Raw genomic sequence first — 26725 nt, 5'->3', positions numbered from 1 at the left:
AATGCCCAGTAAGCATATGAAAAAGATGCTCAAAATCATTAGTCATCAGGGAAATGCAAATGAAATATCACTGAAAGACTATGACAATACCAGGTGTTAGTGAGAACATATAGCAATTGGAGCTCTCACACATTGCTAGTGGAGTTGCGAAGTAGTACAGACACTTTGAAAGACAGTTTGGCAGTTTCTTATAAAATTAAATGTACATGAACCTTAGGACCCAGAAATTCCACTCCTAGAAATGAAAGCGTATGTCCACACAAAGACCTCTGCATCATTGTTCATAGCAGTTTTATTCATAATCACCCCAAACTGGAAACAACCTAAATGTCCATCAGCTAGTGAATAGATAACGTAAACTTTGGCATATCCATATGATGGACTGCTACTCAGCAATAGAAAGAGGTGTACTGCTGATACAGTTAACAAACATATGAATTTTAAAAGCGTTATGCTAAGTGAAAGAAGCCACACATAAAAGACTGTAGACTATATGATTCAATTTGTATGGCATTTTAGAATAGACAAAACTACAGTGACAGAAATTGTATCGGTGGTTGCCGTGGACTCAGGGCTAGGGTTGGGGATTGGCTGCAAAGGGCACAAACGAACTTTTGCAGGTGATGGAAATGTTCTGTATCTTAATCGTGGTAGCAGTTGTATGACTACATACAGTTGTCAGAACACATCAGACCGTACACTTTTAAATGGTGCGTTTGATTGTGAATATGCAGAATATAAAAATAAGGTTAGAGTTGTGAAAAAAGCCTATACCAGCCATTCCTTCCTGGCATTCATGCTCTACACACAGTGGCAGGGCTATTGCAGCTTCCTCTTGACTCCTGCACGCTGAATTCAGCTCTACTGTTTCTAGATCTGGCCCAGTCCAACCTGAGGTTTCGGGAGTTGGGATAGTTTACCTGTAGCCACCCCACCTAAAGGTCCCCGGGCTGCTTTTAGTCCTCCGTTATTTGAGAACGGAGCTACTTCAAGCCTGAGATGAAGTAACAGTCTGATAGTTGAGACTCTCCTCTACCTGTCGGCCAGTTTCCCTGGGAAGTGTGCCACCTCATAGGATCCTAATGGTTGGCACTGTTTTTGTCTCTTCCAGAATGGTCAGGTTAAAAATCACTCAGTGTCAACCTGTCATAGAGATGAACCTTGCTGTCTTCATTGAAGCAGAATGATAGAGAAGAGCTTACCCCAGTTGTAGGCCTGTGTGATGTCTGTCGTGTAGTTTTCTGGGCCAGTTAGTTCAGTTGGAGAGAGCATATTACTAATGAGGTCAACATTAGGGGTATATGACCCATTTAATTTATGAGAAAAAAGCTGACAGCCATAGATCACGTGTAATCCTAGTGTGTAATCTCTCACCTGGGCTGCCTGTCGCAGGAGGGGTCGGCTGAGCAGTCATGCACAGTCAGGGCAGCACCTCCTACTGGTGAACTCTCTTCAGGGCTTGTGAGTAAAGCTAAGTAGCCTTGTGTTGTGTCATAAGGAAATTTAATATTTTCTTTTTAAAAAGAGAAAGATTATACCTTCGTGTCCCCAAGTAAACTTTAGATGGATTTAAATAAGTAAATATTTTAAAATACATAGAAGCAGCTAGCAGAATATTAAAAGGAATTTTACCAAGTTAGAAATAAGTGAAAGCTTTCTCAGATTTGAGGAAACAGGAAACATTAGAAAGGAGGGAAAAAAGTTTACCCAAATGATAGTTTAAAACTTATGTACACTAAAAACTAAAAGGAAAAAAGCAGATTGAGAAAATTATTTGCATTAATACAATAGACAGAGGCTTAATTTATAACTTTTGATGAGCTCGTTAAGGATGAGGATGAGAATAAGAATATCAATATAGAAATGGATTATGGATGTAAGTCGGTTCACGTCATAGAAAATACAAATAATAATTGACACATGAGAAAATTTTTACTTTGAATAATAAGAGAAATATGAATTAACGCAACAGTGAAGTGCCATTTACTCCCTGAATTAGCAAAACGTTTTAAAAAAACGAACACAAATCGTGTGGAGAGCACGGCATAGTGAGAACCAACATTATGATATGTATCAGAAGCCGTGGCGTTGGCGATGGCATTTATCCAGTTGCAGAAAAGCTTTGTGAGTTTATCTCAAAGAACTGATTCCAAAGAGGGAGAAAAGAACTGCGTGGCCAAAAGGCTTTCATTGTGGTGTTACCCAGGTTAGTGAAAACATAAATGAAAAAGTACCTAGCAATGAAGAAATTGTTAAATAAATTGTGCTAACATTGCCTCAGTTAGCCTTTGAAAATGATAATTGTGAAGACTGAAACACCACAGAAAAAAAGTTGAAACATAATGTTAAATGAGAAAAGCAGAAGGTAAAATTATGTATACCTTGGTTAGAGTTAAGATTAAAAGTGTAAATCTGAGGGAGGGAGGAAACTTCTAGAGCTGATGGAAGAGTTTAGGGCGTTGTATATGGTGTATATGTATATGGTGACACTATGTATTCCTGGATGTATCCTTCACACTCATCAAGATGTATATATTAAATATGTATAGCTATCTTGTATGTCAATCATACCTCAATTAAAAAAAAGGTTACTGCTTCAGTTTGTGCCTTATGTTCCCTTCCAGTGTCTTAATCACATTATAAAAATTACTCTGATCTGTGGGATGCATGCCTTTTGTTGGAGGTTTGAAAACTCCTTATAGTTTGTGAGAGAAACATGTACAGATTAAATAAATTTAGTGCAACAAATTAAAAACAGGGTAAAAAAGAAAAAAATGTAGATCTGTGGAAGAAAACTTGAACAAATACAGAAAAATGAAGCTATTACATTAAGTTCTTTAAACTTATAGATGATTTACTTTTCCCCCTTAAAATAGTTTTGATAGTCTTATAATATTATTTTCATAATATTGTGTCACAAGTTGGAGATATGATAGTGATAAACAAGACATATATAGTCTGGCTGTTTTGAAATTTATAGTTTAAGTGGTATATTTATGAAATAGATTTTTTAAAATCAAGTCTAATTTATTAAAAGGCATAAGATGTATATATTCAGACCACTTGAAAACCCAAATATAATGAGTTTCGGTTTTGTGTACTCAAGTTTTCCATAGACTTACATGTTTAGCCTTAGCTATAGAGTATACATAATTTCACACTCTGCTTGTCTCACTGAACATCATGTCGCGCCTTCTGCAATGTTACATGGTCTTCATAGTTCTCCCTGAATATAACTATTTCCTTAAGTTGTTTACTTGCAGCACATTCCAGTTGTAAACATATTTCTTTGTATGTTTGTTCTTATCCTTCTGTCCTTCTCTAACAGCCAGCAACCCCAACACGCACAATAGCAGCAACCCCAATTCAGACACTTCCACAGAGCCAGTCGACACCAAAGCGAATCGATACCCCTAGCTTGGAGGAGCCCAGTGACCTTGAGGAGCTTGAGCAGTTTGCCAAGACCTTCAAACAAAGACGAATCAAACTTGGATTTACTCAGGTAGGATGAACCTCCCCTTGACTTAGTTTTCCCTCCTTGGCTGGGCTCAGATACTGGCTGTATGTGTCCACAGAGGTTTCTGAGGAACTGCATGTTCCTCAGCTTTGTTGTTTTTTAGTTTTAGATTGTAACTTTTTCTTGGTCATAGCCTGCATTTATAAGTATAGACTATTATTGTATATATTCAGTTACAAATTTATGATTTATTGTTAGGTTAAAACCTTTAAGGTTTTTTTCAGAACACAGGCTTCTGAAATTATAATTATACCAATAAATGGTGAGAATTTAAAAGATGAGATTGGAGGGTGATGTAACTATCGCGAGGGTTTGTTATTTGAAGAGCATCTGATTCTAGGCCTTAGTGCTATATATTTAAGATTGAGAGAGAAAAGAAGATTGTAGGGTCTTTTATAGCAGCTGAAAGGGGAAAAGTTTGAAAGACTTGTTTAAGTTAAGTTTTTCTTGAGGGGAGGGTGTCAGTGGACACACACACATACACACGAATAAGAATCTGTTGAAGATGAAAATCCAAATTAATCTAAATCCAAATTAATTTTTTAAAATTAATTTTAAATATCATCCAGCAGAGGGCTTTTAAAGTGGAATAAGTTTGATGGTTTAAATGGCACCTGAGTATAGCGTTTTTGTTCCATGTCCTGCCACTGACTTACTCTTTGATTAACATGTCACAAATAATACTTTTAAAGCAGGAAAAGAATTAAACTGAATGAAATTTATGTAAAATGAAATAAGACCATTAGTTGAAAAAAAAATGACTGAAGTGTAGATTACATTGGGTGTTTTTATGGAATCAGGAGAAACCTGATGTTTTGTTTCCAGATGTAAGCCACTGCTTAAATACTCTCCAGATTATTCTGTTTTGAGGACAGTAATGCACTACCTGCTCTGGTAGATCAGAAACAGGCATGACAGCCCCGTGTGTGTTCTGTGTTTTTTTAAGAACAGACTTTCATTCCTTACGTTTCTTTGATAATTTATTCTTGCTCTAAGAAAGTAGTTATATATTAGCAACATAAAATGATTTTTAAGTAGATGTAATTTTAGAGAAAATGCAGTTATATTTATGAAAAGTTTCAGTTGTGAAGAAGCAAATTGCAATTCAGAATGATTTTAGTGCTTTTGAAGCATCTAAATGATTTGGCTTGTGTTTAAAAAGAAAGCTAAAGATACAACTAAATTGATAGGGGTGAGTTAAGCTTAAGCAAGTACCAGGTCAGCATATTGAGCAGTGCTTCAGCTTTTAGGTGATTAGCACAGCATACTCTTAGGTTCCCTAGGAGATTGTTGCCTCAGTGATATCCCAAGGATGTTAAGGCTTTTAAAAATCTTCAACTTTTCCCCAAATAGTGGTTTGCCTTCCTGTGGCATTCGACCCAACATATTGCTGGTGTTTGTTTCTCCTTCTCTCTTTGATGTGTAAACCAGCTTCCCTCTGGTCTCGTGTTCCGCTTCTTGGTTTTGTCCTATTATTTGGCACGACTTTTCCTTATTTTTCGAAATGACTTTGACATAGCAGTAGCAACATTGCAGAAAATTCCACTGCGTAGATTAAAGCACATGTAACCGATGCAGGATGAGAAAATCGCCCTTTGTTTTGCAGCCGTCGACCTGGATTGTAGTTATTGGAAGGTTGCTCTGTTTCCAGTTTACTTCTGTGCCCGCACGTACACAAAGGGAAGTTAGGCATTCAAGTTATTAGTTGAAACAAGCAAAAAGATCGCTGTTCCCTGAATAAATGTACATGTTATTAGATGTTTTAAACAGTAGTTATTTTCTAATTACCAGATTGGTTATCGAAGGCTTCGTACAGATGTCATTACGTAATTAAAAGGCACACCATAGTATAACACTTTCCTCACGTGCGGTGCGCTCATTATTTCCTAATCCCAATTTTCGTTCCTTTTTTCCTTTTGCTCTTTTAGAAAATATCAAAGGGATGTAATGTCCTTCAGATTATGTCTGAGGCAACTGCTTAAAACATTCACTGTTGTGAGGCAGAACCCAAGGGTCTAGCAAGGGAGAGAAGCGCTGAACCAAGCACATATCAGATTAATGAAAACTAGTGCATTAACTGAGGGAGCTGTTGCTTTTTATTCATTTAAATAATTTAAATATGAGAAGTAAAATTATGTTGGAAGTCTCCATTAAGTATATTTGTTGTTTATTGCCATAGTTTTAGCTTTATTTCCAGCCACCAACTTAAGACATTGTTTCTTATGATGCAATTTGTGAATAGATATTTTATTTTTTGTTTACTTCTCAATATTGTTACTTTTCACAGAAGGATATTACAGAAGTTTAAAAATTCTTAGTGAATGTTGCAGAGACAATATCAGAAAACATTTATTGCCGTACTAACTGCTACAACAGGTCTTGGACTCAGAGAATTGCAAAGTTCAGTTGGCCCCAGTTTTCTAGAAAGCTGTAATCTAAACAAATAAAGTGAGCAAGACCTGAATACCTGTGACAAATAGCATGTTTAGTGCATGACATATAGTGGCACTTAGTGAATATTAGTTGACTGAATGAAGATTTAGTAAATGTATAGAGATACTGATATAGATAAGCCTGTGTCTAGAGAAATATTTTTATATATAGAATGGGTAGCACTTATGCATTGCTCACACTGTCCTGGTTCTTTGAGTTTTACTTCAGTTGGAAGGAAATCAGTAAGCAGGCCACTCTGTTCTGGTTAAAGATAGTATATTCAGAGCTGTCAGTAAAACTTTGTGTGATGATGGGAATGTTCTGGATTGTGCTGCCCAATACAAGACCACTGCCCACGTGGCGACTGAGCGCTTGAAAGGTGCCTGGTGGTGCTCAGGAACTGTTTGATTTATTAAATTTCAATGACTTGGAACTTAGTGACATGTGGCGGGTGGCTGTCCTAGGGGAAGGCCTAGGCCATGGATCCGTTGAAGTTCAGGTATTCTCTAGGCACCATTTTATCTTATAGTTTCAACATTTCTCCTCTGTTAAACTTTTTATTAGAAGTTGCTCACCAGTAAGAAAATGGAGTTTAAAAAAATATGCTTTCCTTCCTTTGACTACCTGCCATCTGATGTAGGTGCTAATAAACAATGTCATATCCAAAAGATGTAGTGTAGCGAGGAAAATCAAAGGACTGGGATAATCCCGATTCAAAGTAAGTGTTGCCAGCATACTTGGGAGTTGACTATCTCATAATAGAATTAGCTCTATAGTACTTTGGCAAGAAAGTTGCCTTTCTTTCTACCCTGTCACTAAACTAATTGAAATGAGAGGATGAATCATTAGAACTCCATGAGCTTCTATTACCCGTACATAAAATAACTGTGAAGATATGGCTTTTTCCAGCTTTAACAAGAGAGATTCGGCTAGAAGAAAAGCGCTGTGTACATTTCAAAGGTTCTAGGCTTATAGAGAAGGACATCTTTTGTAATATATTCAGGGATCATTGTTCTGTTGCTCTAAGGTTACCAAGTTCCCAGTGCCCATGAAGGTTTGACTAAATGGGTCAGGCCTCTCTACTGTGAATTTCTATCTCTGTAATGGTTACAAAAGTAGACTTTTAGAATACCTGTTTTTTGTAACCAACTTTGAAATCCAAACTAAGGGTGGAAAATAGATTTTTTTCACTGCTTCCAGAAATACTTTACAGGAAAATAAAAGAATGAGACATTTCTAAATTTTAAAGTGATTTATGGGAAGTTTGGTTAGTTCAGAGAAACCTGAGGTTATCTAGACAGTTACGTCTATTAATCCTATGGGTGATCCAGGTAAACTTAAAGATTACTTAAAACACTTTGGTTGTATCAATTAAGGGGCTTGTTAGAATGTCAGCGCTTCTTTTGAGACTTAGTAGAAATATTTGATGTCTTGATTATTATATAAGATAGCAAGAAGAGATTCCAAACAGCGAGAATATGGGACAGTTTTGAATGTGGTCACAATCAAGGCCTAACTAACAAGAGTCCTCACTGGAGTACTCTGCTCACCCTAAGGATGGACGTTTTTGTGGGATCCACTAAATGGAGTGATTGTTGATTCTTTGTCTGGAGCAGCACCCTGGAGTGCAGACTGTAGACGTTTAGTGAGCTGAATGTCTGCTCTCTTCCTGTCCCCGTTCTGCTCTGTGTTGCTGTGCAGGGCGATGTCGGGCTCGCGATGGGTAAACTCTATGGAAATGACTTCAGCCAGACTACCATCTCTCGCTTTGAAGCCTTGAACCTCAGCTTTAAGAACATGTGCAAGTTAAAGCCACTTTTGGAGAAGTGGCTAAATGATGCAGGTGGGTGAATATATAGGAAATCTCGTTATGCATTGGAATTTTACATGGGGGATCATTGGATGAATTGGGGTTTATCTTTTGTATTGCGTTCTTGGTGCTATAGAGCCTTGATGCTCGCTAATGTTGGGAGGGTCAATATAAATTATGGCTACATAAATTGGAGATCTAATTCATTTAAATAGTAGTTACAATGTACAAAATCAGCAGTAATTTTTAGCCTTGGAACATTTCTCGTATTTGAGCCAAGGTTAGGGACAATTGAAGGACGAGAAGAAGGCCTGTGTATTTAGATAAACTTGATAAACACGTTTCTTGGTTCTTCCTCAGTGAATTATCATAAACTTGTTCCTGATAATGTTTCTGTATTTGTTATTAAGAATGACCACATATTTCATATGTAAAAAGTTGACCTGCTAGTTTTATGTGTTTTGTGCTGACGTTTCATTTGGGAAAATTTGGATTTGGGGTCACAGAATCAAAGACTGGGAGAGCTATAAGGAACCCTAGAGACCCCCTAGACTATGGCTTTCATTGTAGCCGTGAAAAAAATCAGGTCTTTGGAAAAGACAAACCTGTAACAGCCACCTTTGGGCAGTCTGATTCCGTAGCTCTGGGTGAGGCCTCAGCCTCTGTGTCTTGCTGAGTCTGCAGGTGAGAACCACTGGCCTCCCTCCACCTCATTTTACACAGAGTGGGAAGAAACTCAGAGATGTCTGTGCCAGGCCCAGGGTCATTAAACTATATTAGATAACAAAACCTTGTTTAAACTTTATAGAATTTAGAAGCATTTCATTGTTTGTTTGGTTTTGGGGGGTTTTCTACCTTAAATTATGCCAATAAAATGAGAGGTCATTTACAAGATAGATATTAAACATTCAATAATTTTCAAGAAGCTTTCTTCCTTTGATCCCTAGAGCGAGTAAATAAATAAATAAACAAAAGCAAAGCATAAGAACAGAACTCAGGAGAAGTAGAGCTGAGTCTAAGGGTAGGAATAGTAAACTTCTGCTTTCTCAGAAACGGAAATCAGAAAGTAATGATGATAGTATAGTCGACCATCCTGAGACAAAGAACACCGGTAAGAGCAGTAGAGAGATCCCTGGTAGTGAACGATATTTCAACGTAGGTTATGAAACCTTTCCTACTGGCTTGTAGCTTACAATATTTTGGTCAGTTTTGGTGGTGGTGGTAATATGTGTATTAGATATGTGACTCATGCTCAGCTAATCTGATTTCTGTGTCTCCTTCTCTCTTCCAGAGAACCTCTCGTCTGATTCGGCGCTCTCCAGTCCAAGTGCCCTGAGCTCTCCAGGGCTGGGGATTGAGGGCTTGAACCGCAGGAGGAAGAAACGCACCAGCATAGAGACCAACATCCGTGTGGCCTTAGAGAAGAGTTTCCTGGAGGTTAGTGAGGTTTTTGCTTCTCGTGTACGTGAGATTGTCTGTGTAGTACTAACGTTAGGTGCTGTGGATGGTAAAAGGTGGACTTGTCAGTTTGGCCCTTATGGATGCTTATAAGGTAGTGGAGATAATAAGACAAAGTAAGTTACTGAACACAGGAAACAGAGCCAGTGCTTCAAGGTTCAGGAGAGACCAGGCTCACATAATGCGAGTACTCAGTGTGACAGAGGCAGCATAGGATACAGGAGCATTCCACAGCCAGGGAGAGGTGGGAGGAAAGCACTTCCAGCCGAGGAGATGCATGAGCAAAGGCATCCAGGGAGAGAAACCGGGAGGTGTTTCAGGGGAACACAATCGTTTGGTTTGGCTAAGTTCTAGTGTCTGTATGCCTAGAATAGTAGTGTGGGACCAGAAGATACAGGCCTTGAATGTCAGGCTATGGAGTTCAAGTTAATTCAACAGACATTTGGCAATTTTTTTTTTTTTTACCAGAGAATATCACAATCAAAGCTTCCAACAAAATTTTGACTTCTCTGTTCAGAAAAGGTTTGAGCACAGTGGAAAGAGCACTAAATCAGGAGTCATTATGAGCTCTACCACTATTAACTGTGCGATTGGTCGAGTCGCTTGATTTCTTAAGCTGAAGTCACTTTATCTGAGAAGTACCTGCCTTTCTTGCCCCACAGACTTCTTACCCACCTCACATGGTCCAAGTGAGATCATGTGCATGAAACACTGAGAAAACTCGTAAATTCCTATACATATATAAAGTTGTATTGATTGTTAATTTTATTCAAGATTAATTGCCCTAAAAATGAAAAAAAAATTAAGAATAACTTATTCTAAGTTAATATGAGTAAATGTAATAACTATATGTTCATTAGAATGTCAAGCTATGGAAGTTTCTTGTTAAGAGTGGGCCAGAATGGTCATGTATGTTCCAGCTTCATTGTGTGACTTGTCCGTCTCCATTTGTTGATTTATATAATGCATGGTTATGCCAATCATTCAAAAAGTTATTCCAAAAGATTATTTTTTTCGCCCCTCAGAATCAAAAGCCTACCTCGGAAGAGATCACCATGATTGCTGATCAGCTCAATATGGAAAAGGAGGTGATTCGTGTTTGGTTTTGTAACCGTCGCCAGAAAGAAAAAAGAATCAACCCACCAAGCAGTGGTGGGACCAGCAGCTCACCTATCAAAGCAATTTTCCCCAGCCCAACCTCACTGGTAAGGGCGAAGGAGAAGGGGGTGCAAGTGCAAGGGCTAATTTTTACAGTTTTACAAATGACATGTTAAATCAGCTTATTTCATAATACTTAGGAATTTATTGTGTATATATTCCTGCTGAATAAATGTGTATACAGTCGTGCGCTGCTTAACGACTGGAGCACATTCTGAGAAGGGCATCGTTTGGCAATTTCGTCGTTGTGCGAACATCACAGAGTGCACTTACACAGACCTGGGCGGTACAGCCTGCTGCGCACCTAGGCTGCAGGGTACTCATCTTATGGGAGCACCGTCGCATGTGCAGTCTATTGTTGACCAAAACGTTATGCAGCACATGACTGTAAATTCACATTTTAAATGTTACCGAAGTAACTAAATCTCATGCCGTTAGCCCAAGAACTTATTGTTGGTTTTTTTTAAGTGAATAATTCCAATTTTTTTCTGTTTCTTTGCAGTTCCAGTATTCTCTTATGTAGTTTATTAGGCTACTCTGTAACTGTGGGAGTAAATTTGCTGATTTCAGTTGCCTAAAAGAATCTTTAGTCGCTTCTTATGTTCACGTTGGGTCCTAAAGCGCAGTTTCTTAAACTACGTGACTAAGTGACAGTAAATTCTTAGATAACCTTTAGCTCTGAACTTGTATGAAAACAGTCATCTCGGATCTTCACTCTCAAACTTGTGGGCCTCTCATTGAGTCACTTCTGCTGTTTGCGTTAGAAGAGCATTCCTAGACGAAGGGACACACAGTGGTCCTGTGACTCCCTTGATCCTTAGGATGATTGTAAATGTGACTCCACATTTCTGGCCAGGATTCCAAAGATGGGAGGATTGCTGACTTTGCATTTCTCATCCTTTCTTGTTAATTTGTTTTTATTTTATTTGAATATCGTTCTACTGGGAGGCTTTCAAACCAAAGTCATCATTAAGAGTACATATTAGTTTGTTAAATGAAGGCTGTGATTGTTAAATGGTGGGACTTTAGTCACAAAGTTCATGAGCTAGTTATGAAAAAGATAGTCATTAGATACAGTTTTGTTTTATGGTGACTTTTGTGTTTGGGGTTTATTTGTACTAGAAGGAAGACAGTACTTCTTACAAAACTGTAGACATATTTTATCTTATTTCAAAAAGAAACTGTCAGTTTTTGAAAAATTGTCTTCACATTCTTTCCATGTTTTCATCTCATTAAAAACAAAAACAAGACAGTCTTGCTGTCACATAGTCAAAAATAAAAGGAGTACAAGAACCCCTGATTCCTGCGTCCTGTTAAATAGTTTTCTTGTTTAGATTAAGTTGATAATTAGTATAATGTTTCTTACTGATTTAGAGGATATCTGACCCAACGTTATTGAAATGTAAGTTTTTTTATTATTTCTTTTTTAAATCTGAACAAAGCCATTATATCAGTGAAAAACCATCTGCTAATAGCAACTTTTCAACATATGCCAATTTTCTCAATTCCAAGGTCAAAGAATGATTATAAAATCATTTCCTCTTAGGCCCTTTTTATTTTATTTTATTTTGGTTTTTTTGGTGAGGAAGATTCACCCTGAGGTTAATATCTGTTGCCAATCCTCCTCTTCTTTTGCTTGAGGAAGATTAGCCCTGAGCTAACATCTGTGCCAATCTTCCTCCATTTTTTGTATGTGGGATGCCGCCACAGCATGGCTGACAAGTGGAGTAGGTTCACACCCGGGATCCAAACCTGCGAACCTGGGCCACAGGCACAGAATGTGGGAAACTTTAACCACTTGGCCACAGGGCCAGCCCCAAGCCCTTTTGTTTTAATTCTGTCATATCTGGAATTTAAAAATTTTTATAGGCAAAATAAGTCTACAGTATGGACTTAAAAATTTTTAAGTTTTGATTGTTAAATGTTTTTGCATATTTTCATTTCTGACCTCCAGGTGGCAACCACGCCAAGCCTTGTGACGAGCAGTGCAGCAACTACCCTCACTGTCAATCCAGTCCTCCCTCTAACCAGCGCCGCGGTAACCAATCTCTCTGTTACAGGTAAGCAGCAGCCTGGCCTGGCAGCTGGTGGGCAATGGCAGGCAGGTTTCTGTGAGAATCTGCTGTTGCATTGTGAATCAGGGTTCTAACTAACGATAAAGTTATGTATGAAAACCTGAACTCCAAAAAAATCAGGCGTAATTAATTTTTCAGAAAGAATACTTTTGCATAAAGATTTTCCTGTCTTTTTTGTTCTTTCCCACATTAGTCTGTCTTCTACATTGCTCCCAGAGTTATCTTTCAAAAACACCAGCTTTTTTTGAACTCCTCTCCTTAAAAACTTTCACTAGCTGCAGGTTTTTACATTCAGGAGAACATCTAGGTTTATCATCAATTCATAGGAGATTATTTCCAGCCTGGACTTTGTCTTCCACCGGTCCTTTCTCTGACCCATCCTCAGTGTGCAGGAGAGCTCCATCAGCTTTTGCAAACTTCCCCATGGCCCACGCTTCTTTCTGATAGCAAGGAAACTACTTCCGCTTACATACCAATTCTTCTTGGAAATATTCCTTAGCTTCCCCAGGAAACTATTCATTTCCACTTGCCTGTATTATAAATGATATAATAAAAATAGACTTTGCACTTCTTAAAAGATCTAAGTATTCTTTTTGAAATTTCACTGCCTGGCTTAGTGCCTAACATGCTTGCTAGAAAATGAATAAATAATTTTTTTTCCTTTGGTCTTCTTTAAATAGCACGTTTCCCAAATACATTTAAAGTAATTTAGCATTGTCATCAGGAGTTTTTTAATGATATATAATGCATAAGACTTTCTGTAATTATTCACCAGGTTGGTTATGTGCTAGTAAATCATTGGATGGATTTGTGAGACTTCACAGTCAAGCTTGAATTTAACCTAGAATTAGGGAATTTGATTTTCTTCTTCTATCACCCCTTTGGCTCTGTAACCTAACCATGGTGTAAAAATTAAATAAATGGCTTTATATACTTATTACATTTCTAAGTTATTAGGAAATCTGATTATTTTGACTGTTTATATAGAACAGTACTTCTTGACCTCTTGGGTCTTGGACCTCTTTGAAAATTGGATGAAAGCTATAAACTTTTCCCCTCACGAAATAGACATACCCACAATTTTTGGTAAAATATAAGGAGGTTCATGAGCAACAACCCCTATCAGTCCCCACCTCACCAAGGTCATTTGTGGTGCCTTAGGAGCTTGCAGCTTCCAAATTAGGAACCTCTGAGCAGCGTGGTGTTCAGCACTTCAGCTTGATGAGCAGACTGTTGGTGATGGGTTGCCATGTGTCAGGCACCAGGAACGGGGAATTCCTGCCTTGGAGGAACTTCCTGTCCACCCTGACTGCCATCCTCTGGTAAATTATGGACTGAACTTACCTTCCCAACAAATTTTAAGCATATTATGTTAGGTCTAAAGACATACCCATCTTCTGCAGAAAATTTTCTAATAGTCCGGACATTAATAACCAGAAACTTTGCATCTACCCTAAAGTGTGGCAAAAATCTGAAACAGAAAATAATTTTAAGAAGATAAACATACCCAAAACTAACCAAAAGTTTTTTATCAGTTTTTGATGATCCTAACTAACCAATCACATTTCTTAGACTCAATTGCTCAGCCCATTTTTGTAGATAGATTTCATTATGACTATTTTCTGAAATGTTGGTAACTTTTTTATAAGGAATTTTTTATTTAATTAAAAAATTTAACATTATAGGAAATTTAAATAGGAAAAATGCAAACAGTGAGTACTATTTCTATTTTGCCTTTGTCTTTTTATATGTACAATCTTACAGTATTTACAGTGTGTCCTGCCTTTTTTTTTACTTAACATCTTACAATAAGTATCTTCCCGTGTTATTATAGTTTTTACATTTCTACTTTTGACTTGCCCTTATTATATTGAATAGTTGTACTAAAGTTTCGTAAACATTTCCATACAGTACCGTCATGGTTAAGTTCTACCCAGGATGACCAACTTTTGCAGTTTGAGCCCTGCCAATCTTGCATCCCAGGAAGCTGCTGGGTCTCAAAGCCGTGTAACTGGTCTCGCCTGTTCCCTGTTGTATCCTTGGTGTCTAGCACACCACATAGAGTGTGAGATACCCAGCAATTAATTATTGGATAAATGAAGTTTTCACTATTATAAATAATGCTGTGATGAGCACCTTTGTACATATAGCTTTTTCTTAAATTTTTTATCTTGACATAATTTTAGACTTACAGAAAAGTTGAAGAATCGTACAAAGAAATCCTAAATCTCTTCCCTCAGATTTTCCAAATGTTAAAATCTTACTGTATTTGCTTTCTTCTTTTTCTCTTTCTGTGTGTATATGTGATTTAGAGCAAGTGACAGACATGCCCCTTTACCCCTAAATACTTCACTATGTATTTTCTAAAAAGCAAGAAATTCCATATATAACCAGAGTACATTTATCAAAAATCAGAAAATTAACATTGACTCAATAATAATATCCAGTGAACAATTCACATTCAGCTTTTGCCGCTTGTACCAATAATATCCCTTATAACAAAAGAAGATCTGGGATCCTGCATTGCGTTCAGTTGCTGTGTCTCTTTGGTGTTGTTTAATTTGAGACAGTTTGAGTCTTTCTTTGTATTTTATGCCATGGATATTTTTGAAGAGCATAGCTATCTTGTAGACTGTCCCTTAACTCGGGTTTATGTCGTGTTTCCTCATGACTGGATTCAGATTAGGCACTTTGGGCAGGAAGCCCCCGGAAGTGGTGCTGAGTCCTCCTGTGTGCGTGATATGGAGACCACGCTGTTGCTGAGTCCCACTATTGCAGATAGGAACTTTGATCATTTTGTTGAGGTGGTGGTCTCTGCCAGGTTTTTTATTGTGTAGTTACTATTTTACTCTTCATAGTTAGTAAGTGTCTTATGGAGAGTTTGAGACTTTACAAATATCCTGTTGTTCCTCAGACCTTTACTGACTAGTGTCCGTTGATGATTTTTGCCTTGATCTGTTATTTTATGATTCTCAAATAATTCCATCATTTCTTCTACATTTATTAGTTGGCTTTCAACTGTAAGGATGAACTTTTCCTTTTCCTCTATTTATCTGTATCAGTATGGACTCAGACATTCTTTCTTTATTCAGTAGGTTATAATCCTACTATCATTTTTTATTTTAATGTGCAAATTCTCCCAGATTTAGTCATCAGGAGGCCCCCCCCCCCCCCACTCAGGGTGGTTCCTGTGCCCTGTTGACATGTTGCTAGCATTCTTTGAGTGCTTCCTTATTTTTTGACACAAGATATTCCATCTCATCTTAAAGTTTCTCTCCCCCAGCCTGGAATCAGACATTTCTCCAAGGATCCCTAGTTCCTTTTGGTGAGGAAAGGTACTTAGAAACCAAGATCTAGGCACTAGACGTGCTCATTGATACTGTGTTGTCATTTCTTCTAGAGCATCTCAACAGAAATAGATGTGCATACACATATCCATATGTGTGTATCTACACACACATATATTTTATATGTATTTACATATATACACCTGCACACATCTATATTTTTCTTTATCTAGTTACCTATTTATATTAAAATCCATGAGTTCGTACTGATATCTCCAGTTTCAGTCACCCTATAGTTCGTGCTTTTCTGTCCTTACTTCTTGCCATATTTTCACTCCCTCCTGAGTGACAATGAGAAACCCGGCTCCCATTATCAGCAATATAGTTACTTAATTGCTCAGCCCTGTGGTGAAAAGAAAGTAGCTTCCAAATCACTGGGCCGTGCATCTGACAGAAGAGGCCTCCTGATCCGAGTTCAGGGTTTGTTTAGGGTTCTTCTCTTTAATCTGAAGGCACATGGTCCGTATACTGTGTTCAAAAGTCACTTGAGTTAGTTCTTTTTATACCCTCTTCATGTAGTTACATCACTTATTTGAGATTCAGTTTACTTTGTTCTGTTTGTATTTAATAGTAGTGTTTTTCCTCCTATCCTTGTGATTTTAAGTGTATGAGATAGTAACACGGTTTCAAAAGTCAGGACTATGCGCAAAGTTCTCTCCAGAAAGATTTCGTTTCCTTCCGTCGCAATTCTCTGGACCCTTTCCATCCCATTCCCACCTGTGCCCTTCCTCCTTCCTGTATTTCCGGGGTTTTCTTTAACAAATGAGCGGAGAAATGTGTATTTTTTGTGTACCCTTGTTTGTTACTGTAAGGTAGCATACGATAGGTACTCGTTTGCACTTCATTGTTTTCACTTAACAAAATATCCTGGAAATCACTCTACCTTAGTTCATAGAAATCTTCCTCATTCTTTTTTATTGTTGCAGAGTACTGCACTGTGTGGATGTTCTACAGTTTCTTTAACCCCCTTCCTGATGTGAGGGTGTTGAGTTTGTTTCCAATACTTTGTAATTACAAGCTATGCTGCAGGAATAACCTTCTATATATGTATTTTTGTAGTATTGGAAGTGTTTCTTTAGGGTAAAGTAGAATTGCTCAGTCAAAAGGTACACACCTATGTAGTTTTGTTAGATATTACCAAATTGCCTTCCAAAAGGATTGCGCTTATTTTCATTCCCCAAACAATATATGGGAGTGTCACTTTCCCCCTTCTCCAGCAGAATGTGGTGTTACACTTTTAAGTTTTGCTAATCTGATATGTGAGAAATTGTATCTCAGTGTACTTTTAATTTCAACTTTCTAATCATGAGTGAAATTGTACATCTTTTCATATACTTAAGAGCCATTTCTCATCTTTTATAACAGTGATATGGGTTTTGTTTCAGGTTGATAGATCAATATTGCACAGGCTGGAAATTCCAGTACAAAGGAGGTGGTAAGAGCAGACATTGCTGTTTCTTTCCAACTGTATTAGTTTTCTGTTGCTTAACAAATTACCATAAACTTAGTGGCTTAAACCAATACTCATTTGCTATCTCACACTTCTGCAGGTTGGAACTTTAGGCGTGTAACCCGTGCCTAACTGGTCTTCTGCTCAGGGGCTTGCCAGGCTGAAATCAAAATGTTGGCCAGGGCTGCAACCTCATAAGAGGCTCAAGATCCTCCTCCAAGTTCATGAGTTGGCAGAATTCAGTTCCTCGTCATTATAGGACTGCAGTCCCCACTTTTTTGCTGGCTGTCAACTGGGTCCCTATTAACTCCTACAGGCTACCCCCTCAACTCCTAACCTTGTGACCTTCTTACCACATGACAGCTTCTTCAAAGCCAACATGAGAATCTCCCTCCAGTCAGCTACTATGGAGGGTCTCATACCGTATAACGCCCTCTCACATACCTTCCTCATGTAATATAACCCAAACACAGGAGTGGCTTATCATATTCCTAGATCTACCCTTACTCAGGAGAAAGGGATTTACAGGGCATGACGAGGTGTTGATGTCTTCCTTTAAAGAGTTTTGGAGTCTGCTTTGGTAGGAAGATGAGTTACCACAGATCAGCTGTATCCTTTCAAGGCTTATTTTGTTGCTGTTGTTGTTTTTATCAGGTTCATAATAGTTTACAGCATTAGAAAATTTCAGTTGTACATTATTTCTTGACTTTCACCACATAAGTGCCTCCTTTCACCCCCTGTGCCCACCCCCTCCCCCCTTCCTCTGGCAACAACTGAACTGTTTTCTTTGTCCATGTGTTCCTTTATCTTTCACATATGAGTGAAATCACATAGTGTTTGTCTTTCTCAGTCTGGCTTATTTTGCTTAGCATAATTCTCTCCAAGTCCATCCGTGTTGTTGCAAATGGGATGATTTTGTCTTTTTGTTATGACTGAGTAGTATTCCATCGTATATATACCACATCTTCTTTATCCAGTCATCGGTCGATGGGCCCTTGGATTGTTTCCATGTCTTGGCTCTTGTGAATAGTGCTGCAATGAACATATGTTACTTTGGATTGTTGATTTCAAGTTGTTTGGGTAGATACCCAGTAGTGGCATAGCTGAGTCATATGGTATTTCTATTTTTAGTTTTCTGGGGAATCTCCACACTGTTTTCCATAGTGGCTGTACCAGTTTGCATTCCCACCAACGGTGTATGAAGGTTCCCTTCTCTCCACACCCTCTCCAATATTTGTTATTTTTAGTCTTAGTGATTATAGCCATTTTAATAGGTGTAAGGTGGTATCTTAGTGTAGTTTTGATTTGCATGTCCCTGATGATGAGTGATGTTGAACATCTTTTCATATGTTTATTGGTCATCTGTATATCTTCTTTGGAAAAATGTCTGTTTATATCTTCTGCCTGTTTTTTGATCAGGCTATTTGTTTTTTTTGTTGTTCAATTGTGTGAGTTCCTTATATACTATGGAGATTAACCCCTTGTCGGATATATGATTTGCAAATATTTTCTCCCAGTTGGTGGGTTGTCTTTGTTTTGGTGCTAGTTTATTTTGCCTTGCAGAAGCTCTTTAGCCTGATGAACTCCCACTTGCTTATTTTTTCTTTTGTTTCCCTTGTCTGAGAAGACATGGTGTTTGAAAAGGTCCTTTTAAGTTCAATGTCAGAGAGGGTGCTACTTATATTATCTTCCAGGAGTGTTATGGTTTCAGGACTGATCTTGAAGTCTTTGATCCACTTTGAGTTTGTTTTTGTGTATGGCGTGAGATAATGGTCTGCTTTCATTCTTTTGCATGTGGCTGTCCAGTTTTCCCAACACTATTTGTTGAAGAGACTTTCCTTTCTCCATTGGATGTTCTTGGCTCCTTTGTCGAAGATGAGCTGTTTGTAGATGTGCGGTTTTATTTCTGGGCTTTCAGTTCTGCTCCATTATCTGTGCACCTGTTTTTGTGCCAGCACCAAGCTTTTTTGATTCCTACGGCTTTGTAGTATGTTTTGAAGTCCGGGATTGTGATGCCTCCAGTTTTGTTCTTTTTTCTCAGGATTGCTTTAGCATTTTGGGGTCTTTGGTTGCCCCATATGAATTTTAGGTTTCTTTGTTCTGTTTCCGTGAAGAACGTCATTGGGATTCTGATTGGGATTGCATTGAATCTGTAGATTCCTTTGGGTAGTATGGGCATTTTAGCTATGTTTATTCTTCCAATCCATGTCCATGGAATAGCTTTCCATTTCTTTATGTCATTGTTGATTTCTTTCAGTAATGTCTTATAGTTTTCATTGTATAAGTCCTTCACCTCCTTGGTTAAATTTATTCCTGGATACTTTATTCTTTTTGTTGTAATTGTAAATGGAACTGTATTCTTGAATTCTCTTTCTGTAAGTTCGTTATTAGAGTAGAGAAATGCAACTGATTTTTTTTAAGTTGATTTTGTATCCTGCAACTTTACTGTAGTTGTTAAGTATTTCTAATAGTTTTCTGATGGATTCTTTAGAGTTTTCTATATGTAAGATCATGTCATCTGCAAACAGCAAGAGTTTCACTTATTCACTCCCTATTTGGATTCCTTTTATCCCTTTCTCTTGCCCAATTGCTCTGGCCAAAACCTCCAGTACTGTGTTGAGTAAGAGTGGTGATAGTGGGCATCCTTGTCTTGTGCCTCTTCTCAGAGGGATGGCATTGAGTTTTTCCCCAATGAGTATGATGTTGGCTGTGGGTTTGTCATATATGACCTTTATTATGTTGAGGTGATTTCCTTCTATCCCTATTTTGTTAAGAGTTTTTATCATAAATGGCTGTTGGATCTTGTCAAATGCTTTCTCTGCATCTATTGAGATGATTATGTGGTTTTTATTCCTCAGTTTGTTGGTATGGTGTATCACATTGATTGATTTGTGGATGTTGAACCATCCCTGTGTCCCTGGTATAAATCCCACTTGATCATGGTGTATGATCTTTTTGATGTATTGCTATATTTAGTTTGCCACTATTTTGTTGAGGATTTTTGCATCTATGTTCATCAGCAATATTGGCCTGTAGTTTTCCTTTTTTGTGTTGTCCTTGTCAGGCGTTGGTATCAGAGTGGTGTTGACCTCGTAGAATGTGTTAGGAAGTGTTCCATCTTCCTTAATTTTCTGGAATAGCTTGAGAAGGATAGGTATTAAATCCTCTCTAAAAGTTTGGTAGAATTCCCCAGGAAAGCTGTCTGGTCCTGGGGTTTTATTCTTTGGGATGCTTTTGATTACTATTTCAATCTCTTTCCTTGTGATTGGTCTATTCAGATTATCTATTTCTTCTTGTTCAGCTTTGGGAGGTTGTAAGAGTGTAAGAATTTATCCATTTCCTCTAGATTGTCCATTTTGTTGGCATAATTCGTAGTATTCTCTTTTAATCCATTGTATTTCTGTGGTATCCATTGTTATTTCTCCTCTTTCATTTCTAATTTTATTTATCTGAGCTTTCTCTCTTTTTTTCTTTGTAAGTCTGGCTTAGGAGTTTGTCAATTTTGTTTATCTTCTCAAAGAACCAGCTCTTTGTTTCATTGATCCTTTCTGCTGCCTTTTTTGTTTCAACAGCATTTATTTATGCTCTGATTTTTATTATTTCCCTCCTTCTGCTGACTTTGGGCTTTGTTTGTTCTTCTTTCTCTAATTCAGTTAGGTGTAATTTGAGATTGCTTATTTGGGATTTTTCTTGTTTGTTAAGGTGAGCGTGTATTGCAATGAATTTCCCTTTTAATACGGCTTTTGCTGCATCCCATGTGAGTTGGTATGGTATGTTTTCATTTTCATTTGTCTCCAGATATTTTTTTATTTCTCCTTTAATTTCTTCAGTGATCCATTTGTTGTTCAATAGCATGTTGTTTAGTGTCCACATCTTTGTCCCTTTCTCAGCTTTTGTCTTGTAATTAATTTCTAGCTTCATAGCATTGTGATTGGAAAAGATGCTTGTTAGTATTTCAATCTTTTTGAATTTATTGAGGCTTGCCTTGTTTCCCAACATATGGTCTATCCTTGAGAATGTTCCATGCACACTTGAGAAGAACGTGTATTCTGCTGTTTTTGGATGGAGTGTTCCATGTATGTCTATTAAGTCCAGCTGGTCTAGCTTTTCATTTAATTACACTTGTTGATTTTCTGTCTGTATGATCTATCCATTGATGTGAGTGGAGTGTTGACGTCCCTTACTATTATTGTATTATTATTAATATCTTCTTTTAGGTTTGTTAATAGTTGCTTTATGTACTTTGGTGCTCCTGTGTTGGGTGCATAGATGTTTACGTTATGTCTTCTTGGTGGTGTGTCCCTTTTATCATTATATACTGCCCCTCTTTACCTGTCTTATCTTGAAGTCTACTTTGTCTGATATAAGTACTGTGACACCTGCTTTCTTTTGTTTGCCATTAGCTTGGAGTATCATCTCCCTCCCTGCACTCTGAGCCTGTCTTTGTCATTGGAGCTGAGGTTGTTTCCTGGAGGGCAACATATTATTGGGTCTTGTTCTTTAATCCATCTCACCACTCTGTGTCTTTTTATTGAAGAATTCAATCCGTTTACATTTAGGGTGATTATTGATGTATGAGGACTTAATGCTGCCATTTTGTCGCTCATTTTCTGGTTCTCCTGCATTTCCTTTGTTTCTCCTCCTGTGTATTTTGGTCTACCAATTGAGTTATATAGGTTTTTCTGTTGTAACAAATTTAGTTTGTTTTCTCCTTATTTATTATTTGTGTCCCTGTTCTGCTTTTTTTGTTTAATGGTTACCGTGAGGATTGTATTGAAAATCTCTTAGATAAGATAGTCCATTTTCTGATGGCTTTCAAGGCTTATTTTTTAAGCTTTGTTAGGCTGGACCTAGATTAGCCTTTACTAGTTTAACTCTGCTGCTAAGATGTGGCCCTTCTGGGGTTTCTCCTGAATGTCCAGTATTCAACAAAGTCTGTCCTCCGTGTGTGGCAAGAACTGGGTATCTCTATGTCCGGCATGAGCTCTGGGATTATTCATGGTGTTTTCCCTCTGCATGTGTGGTTTAGTATTCAACCAGAGATTCAGGGGAACTTCTATGCACATTTCTAGTGTTCTTTCTCTGTTTAGCTTTTTCCTTTCCTAGTACTCTCTCCTGCAAATTCCAGCCGTTTCAGCATCCAGTGGCTGATCTTTGTCTCCTCGAATCACTGCAATTGCTCTTAGTTTCCTTTTGTGGGGCAGCAGTCTGGAAATGGCTTCCAAGCAGAAAGTCCAGGCAGTTGTGGGACTCACCTCATTTGTTTCCTTTTTCTTGGGGATCGCAGTCCTGTGCTGCCTGTTTTCTCGTGCCTCAAACATTTTCATACATACACACACACACACACTCTTACGTATTTCTGTTGTTATGGTAAAAGGATAAATTTGCTGTCATTTACTCTTATCGTGGCCAGAGGCTGAAGTCTCTAAAAATGTTAAATTAATAATTAGCATTTATAATTGTGACAAAGTCTAAGGTGACCCTCCACCACGGTGCCCACCTCCCAGTGTTCCTGCCTTTGTGTAGTCTTCTCCCCTTGCGTGTGGGCAGGTCCTTTGGCTTGCTTCTCATCAGTAGAATGTGGCAAAGGTGATGGGATGTCAGTCCTGTGATCACATTACATTATGTAAAAGTCTGTCTTGTTAGCTGACTTGCTGTAAAGACCTTCCTTGCCAATCTGATGGAGTAAGAGATAAGCAACCATGTTGGGAAGCCCACAAATCAGGGAACCAAGGGTGACCTCTAGGAGGGTGGCCTTCAGCCAACAGCGAGAAAGAAGCTCGGCTCTTAGTCCTACAGCTCCAAGCGAGTTCTACCAAATGATTTCTGCTAACAACCCAAGTGAGCTTGGCAACATTCTTCCCCAGTCATGCCTGCAGAGTGGAACAGAGTCCGGCTGACACCTCACCTATAGCCTTGCAGAGGACCAGCTAGGCTGTGCCTGGACACCTGACCCACGGAAACTATGAGATAAGAAATGTGTGTGTTGTTTTATGCCACTCAGTTTGTGGTACTTTGTTACATAGCAATAGAAAATGAATACAGTAATCTTATGTTTGTGTCAATATTGTTGTGGACCAGCTCATATGATTGAATGTGTAGGGGAAAAAATGTAGTCTTACACTTAAACCTCACTTGAAAGAGAAGATGATAAGAGTCAGTGTCAAATGGATTTTCTTTATTCTTGTCAGCAGTTGCTCAAAATCATGCCCCATTTAAATTTTTTTCCTTTTTCGACCATAACTTTCTTATTATAGCCTCTTTTACTCTGATATTTCTTTACTGTCTTTTTTTCTGTTGACAAAAGGAGCATATTCCTTCATTCGTAGTATTTATTAAAGACACCCAATGTCTTAATCATACACCTTATCTAATGCAATCTACTTTCTTCCTGGGAGCCCTTGATTGCTTATTTTAACTTATTTTCATTGTGTTCCTGAGTTAGATCCAGTGTTTTTTAGATTCCATGTCTTCCTCTATTTTTGATTCCTTTTTGTTTTGCCTGGAGCAGATCTTGAGTAATTTCCTGGGTTTTTTTTAGTGAGGAAGATCGGCCCTGAGCTAACATCTATGCCAATCTTCCTCTATTTTGTATGTGGGATGCTGCCACAGCATGGCTTAATGAGCAGTGTGTAGGTCCATGCCTGGGATCCAAACCTGTGAACCCTGGGCCACTGAAGCAGAGCATGTGCACTTAACCACTATACCACCGGGCTGGCCCTGTTCTCGTTTTTTATTGCTGTCATTTGTATGTTTTTTCAAAATAGTGTTTTTAATTTCTAAGAATTTTTCTTTGTTCTTATTCCACCTTTTTATAGAAATCAATTTTTATTTGTAGATGCAGTACAAATTAGAATTGTATATAAGTTGTTTCCTCTGGCATTAGTTCTGCTTTATTATTTTGTCCCATTTCTTTTGTGCTGTTATTTTTTCATTGCCTGGTGATTTTTGGTTATTTAGTTATATTGATGAATGCAAGGCCGTATTACTTAATAGCAGTAGCTTGTAAGGGTTTTTCTGCAGCTTCTGTTACTCAGCAGTCCTCTCCCCTGGTGGGAAGGGAGAGCCGTGAGCTGTGAATGTGGGCGGAGAACTGCCAGACTTTATTTCAGGCATATGCGTGGAAAGCAGGCAGGCCAACTAGGCTTCACCCTCACACCTTCCTAAGATGAGAGGGACCTTTACTCATGCATGCCAGTGCCTACATCGGTATCCTTAGTGTATCATCTTTGCGGAGTAGTAGGTGACAGTAGCTCTGCTCACAAAGAAGTCCAGGCGGCAGGGGGCGGGCGGGGGGGCAGGGAAGGCCTGCTGCCACAGCTGCTGTGTGAGCAGTCTCTCCGTCACTCCGCTCTCTGCCCTCTGTCCTACTCTGCCTCAGCTCCCAGCAGCTCTGAGCCTGGAATCTCCTCAGGGTTCCATCAAGATGAATAATTCTCACCTCTACCTTAGTCTTCTGTGCCCTTTTGGCCTGTGGTTGGTTTCTCTACCACACAATTTCAACTTCTTTCTCATTCTGATTTTCTCTCAGAATCTCAAGTCCTCTAATATCTGTTCCCAGAGCTCTTATTCCCTTTTTCATTCTTTATCATCATATGGAATAGGATTTTAGAAATAAGGTAAAACACCATATCCTTAGTCTGCCATCTTCTAAGAGAAATCTTGTCTGATTGACACGGTCATTTTTATTTTCCCAGTATCTAGCATAGTGCTTGGCACGTAATAGGTCCTTGGTAAATTTTCCTAGGCTAGATACAAGAATGATCATAACTATATACTGCTCCAGAAAGACAGGTGTTCTGATGTGTCTCAAAAACTTGCTAAAATTTCCACAGCCCTTAATAATCTCAACTAAACAAGCTCTGCCCCCCATTCGTTTTCCAAAATAGCATTTCATAATGAACCATATGCAACCCCATATTCATCATCCATCCTTTCACATGCACTCCCCCCACCGTTCCTGGCCGTGACTAGTCTACTCTGTCTCTATGGATTTGCCTGTTTCAGACATTTCAATATAAATGGAATCATATATGTGGCCTTCTGTATCTGGCTCCCTCCATTTAGCGTAATGTTTTCAAGGTCATCCATGTTGCAGAATGTATCGGTACATCATTCCTTTCTATGGTCAAATGATATTTCATTGTATGTGAATACCACATTTTGTTTATCGTTCATGAGTTGATGGACATTTGAATTCCTTCCAGTTTTTGGCCACATTACATACTGCTGTTATGAGCATTCATGTACAAGTTTTTATGTGGACGTATGTTTTCAATTCTCTTGGGTATATATTTAGGAATAGAATTGCTGCATTATGTGGCATACTGGAATATTATGAACAACTTTATGCCAAAAAATATTAGGCAACTTAGATGAAATAGACAGATTCTGAGAAAGACACAAATTACCAAAACTGACTTAAAAAGAAATAGAAAACATTTAAACAAGTAAAGTAAATGAATCATTAATGTAAAGCCTTCCCAAAAAGAAAAGCCAGGCCCAGATGGCTTTAGCAATGAATTCTGTCAGATATTTAAAGAAGAAATAAAGTTAATCTTTAACAGTCTCTTCCAGAAAATAGAGGAGGAGGGACACTTCATTGTATGAAGCCAATATTACCTTGAGACAAAACCAGACAAAGACATCACGGAAAAAATTATAGACCTGTATCCTTCATGAAAATATACACAAACATCCTCAACAAAATCTTAGCAAATCAAACCCAGCAACATATAAAAAAATTATACATAATGACAAGGGGGATTTGTCCCCAGAATGTAAGGTTGGTTTAGAATGACTAATAAGCACATGAAAAGATGCTCAACATTATTACTTGTTAGAGGAATGCAAATTAAAATCATAATGAGATACTACTTCATACTCAGTAGAATGGCTATAATCAAAAAGACCAAAAATAACAAGTGTTGATGAGGATGTGGAGAAACTAGAACCCGCATGCGTGCTGGTAGGAACGTAAAATGATACAGACACTTTAGAAAACAAGTGGCAATGTCTTTAAAAGTTAAACATAAATTTACCATCCTACCCAGCAATTCCCCAAGAGAAATGAAACCATGTCCACACAAAAGCTTTTACACGAATAATCGTAGCAGCATTATTCATAATAAGCAAAAACTGGAAACAAGCCAGTGCCCATCACTGGTGAATGAATAGTGTGGTCTATTCATGCAGTGGCATACTTTTAAGCCAGAAAAAGGAAGTATTGATTTGTGCTACAACATGGATAAACCTTGAAAACAGTATACTAACTGAAAGAAGCTAGATGCAAAAGACTACAAATCATATGATTCCATTTATGTGAAATGTCTCGAAAAGGTAATCTCTAGAGACAAAAAGCAGATGACTGAGGGCTGTGGGTGGGAACAGGAAGCGACTGCAGATAGACACAAGGGTTCTTTAGTGGTGGAAATGTCATAACCTGGATTGGGGTGATGGTTCTACAACTCTGTAAAT

General features: G+C 38.1%; 1 protein-coding gene across 5 annotated transcripts in view; it reads left to right on the top strand.

The window, feature by feature from the left end:
* POU2F1 (POU class 2 homeobox 1) overlaps positions 1-26725 on the top strand; it is a 165366-nt gene that overhangs the window by 130206 nt on the left and 8435 nt on the right. For all 5 annotated transcript variants that reach the window (XM_070497625.1, XM_044757628.2, XM_044757630.2 and 2 more), the window contains 5 exons: positions 3329-3502; positions 7652-7793; positions 9052-9197; positions 10244-10423; positions 12331-12436. In XM_070497625.1, coding sequence (XP_070353726.1) covers positions 3329-3502; positions 7652-7793; positions 9052-9197; positions 10244-10423; positions 12331-12436 — 748 coding nt within the window. The remainder of the gene's footprint in view (positions 1-3328; positions 3503-7651; positions 7794-9051; positions 9198-10243; positions 10424-12330; positions 12437-26725) is intronic.

The sequence above is a fragment of the Equus asinus genome, chromosome 25 (assembly GCF_041296235.1).
Source record: "Equus asinus isolate D_3611 breed Donkey chromosome 25, EquAss-T2T_v2, whole genome shotgun sequence".
Taxonomy (NCBI): Eukaryota; Metazoa; Chordata; class Mammalia; order Perissodactyla; family Equidae; genus Equus; species Equus asinus.
Note: the sequence above shows the minus strand (reverse complement) of the source record. Positions and strands in the feature narration are given on the sequence as shown.